General features: G+C 35.7%; 1 protein-coding gene across 1 annotated transcript in view; it reads left to right on the top strand.

Moving 5' to 3' along the window:
- The first annotated feature begins 2,106 nt into the window (after positions 1-2,106).
- LOC135207037 (homeobox protein EMX1-like) overlaps positions 2,107-2,500 on the top strand; it is a 12,151-nt gene continuing 11,757 nt past the window's right edge. Inside the window, exon 1 of the mRNA XM_064238665.1 lies at positions 2,107-2,500. This exon is cut by the window's right edge and continues 665 nt beyond it. Within this exon, the coding sequence (XP_064094735.1) occupies positions 2,463-2,500 (38 nt within the window). The 5' untranslated portion in view covers positions 2,107-2,462.

The raw sequence follows: 2,500 nt of genomic DNA, 5'->3' as shown, positions 1-2,500 counted from the left end.
TATAAATATAGTGTTAATCACACCTCTCTCTCTCTCTCTCTCTCTCTCTCTCTCTCTCTCTCTCTCTCTCTCTCTATTATATCAACCTACGCTTCTCAAGTTATAAAAAAAAAAAGTAAAAATATGGATTTCCTTCTTCTAACTGAGAAAATTTAAAACTATAATCACATCTCTCTCTATCTCTCTTCTCTTCTCTCTCTCTCTCTCTCGTTATAAAAAATATAGTGGATTTCCTTTCATCTAAATGAGAAAATTTAAAACAATAATCATCTCTCTCTCTCTCTCTCTCTCTCTCTCTCTCTCTCTCTCTCTCTCTCTCTCTCTCTCTCTCTCTCTCTCTATTGGTATGCGGGCATCATACATTATACACATGTATTTCCTAATTAGATAGTGTTGACTTCATTTTATTGATATGTTACGCAACACCAAAATAGTAAAATGTAATTAGTAATTTTCGTAATTTGCATAAAATTCGGTCCGCTTTATGTAGCATTCCAATCTGCATTCCCCCCCCACCCGTCGCTTTAATCTTTACTGCCGTCTATAGTTCCATGGTAATTGACAGACTTTATATATATCGAAATCAATAGTTTTTGCTTTTCCAATGCATCGATTGCGTTTTTAAATGTATTGAATGTATTTTTAAATCTATTGAATGTATTTTTAAATGTATTTTTAAATGTATTTTGAATGTATTTTTATACTTATTTTCAAATGTATTTTTAAATGTATTGAATGTATTTTCAAAATTATTTTTAAATGTATTTTTAAATGTATTTTTAAACGTACTTTTAAATGTATCGAATGTATTTATCAAAATGTATTAAATGTACTGACACTAATGTATTGGCATTGGTAGCAGTAATAGCACCATCTGTAATTCCTCATTAGGAACAGTCAATCTCAAAAAAAAAAAAAAACAGCAAATTAAAATACACCGCTGATTGAATCATCTCGCCATAATTAACCGGCAGAATTTAGCATTAAATGCCATCCGGTGTATATCGCACGATTTAGTGAATGGAAATGGTCTGATTCTTGCCTAATCTGATACAGCAGCTGATTGGGCCATATTTAAAACAGTGTAGCCATTTTTTATCTTTATATTTTTTTTATTGGAGTCAAATGAGCTACTAAATTAATGGACTTTTTTCAGGTTTTAGGTTTGAAGGAAAAAATATTGTCAGTTAAAAAGATTCTTGTATACCATAGAGCATAATTCCCTTGCTGATTGGGCTATATTTGAAACAGGGCAACCACTTTTTATTTATTTTTTTATTTATTTTTTATTGAATTCAAATGAGGTACTAAACTAATGGACTTTTTTCAGGTTTTAGATGTGATGAAAAAATATCTTAAGTAAAAAGAATCTTGATACCTACCATTGAGCATAATTAACTTATTAAATCAGCTGAATTGGATCTTCACTCTTCTGCTTCATTTGTCGCTCGACAACAGTTATTATATTATTATTTTTTTTTATTGTGATCAAACCTCTAAAGTTGGAATAAAAGTGCTTCTCATCCGTTACGCGTTAAAAATAGCTCCTAAAATCCCATTCGTCCTTATTTACCGGTTCCTCAAATGCCACGTCGTATAAAATGGTGTTTACGTTATATTTTTTTTATAGACCTCCTTTTCCCGTTGAGAGCGAAAGGGCCTGGAAAAAGCAATAAGTCAGAGCAACAAAACCTTCACCTCCTCGTCCCAACCTATGGGCGAAAATCTCATACTTGGCGCTAGGTGGCGCGCAGAGGCAGTGGGCTGGAACTCTTTTGATACTCATGTGGCATCCGCTCACTATTTCCACTTCACGTATTTCGTGATTTATTATTTATTATACATTAAAAATAGCTTTTATTTTGCCTACAGATTTTTCTCCTTTATTACAAAAGGTTCATTAGCTGATAGAGGTATAATATCTCTCTTCCTTTGAGGATTATGGAGTACTTTTACTATAATTCCTTAAACGGCGTCTGGCATCTATCCAAGTAGGCGGGGCTTCCGCTGAGCACGGACCAATGAGAACTTACCATTAAAAGCAATAACAGGGAATCTGGTGCTAATTGTCCAATCATTGACCACGCTCGCCCATAATGGCGTTAAGAGGAGCCTGAACCACGTAAAAGAAGTTGAACAGTTTACCTTGCCGTATAAGTCCACGTGAAGTCGTTGCGTGCTGATCGAAAGAGAAATATTCTTCTGGAGGAGGAGACATCGTGGCGTCTTGCTCTCTCTCTCTCTCCCTCCCTCTCTCTCTCTCTCCCTCTCTCGAGGTGTCACCTATCAGTGTCAAAGGAAACTCTGGATTTTAAGAAGCCGATGTTGTTGTGGTGTTAGTCGCAGAAAAGAAGTGAGTGCGGTGGTTATTATATCTCTTTTAAGACTCGCGGAAGGTGTTCTTAGAGACCTACGAAGTTTCTTTTAGGTCTTGAACGAAGTTCTCAGTGCCCACAGACTTGATGATGCCACAAGCGCCCACGCCCGTGGCGCCCACACG

Source organism: Macrobrachium nipponense, chromosome 31, assembly GCF_015104395.2.
Source record: "Macrobrachium nipponense isolate FS-2020 chromosome 31, ASM1510439v2, whole genome shotgun sequence".
NCBI lineage: Eukaryota > Metazoa > Arthropoda > Malacostraca > Decapoda > Palaemonidae > Macrobrachium > Macrobrachium nipponense.
This window is presented reverse-complemented; position numbering and strand designations above follow the sequence as displayed.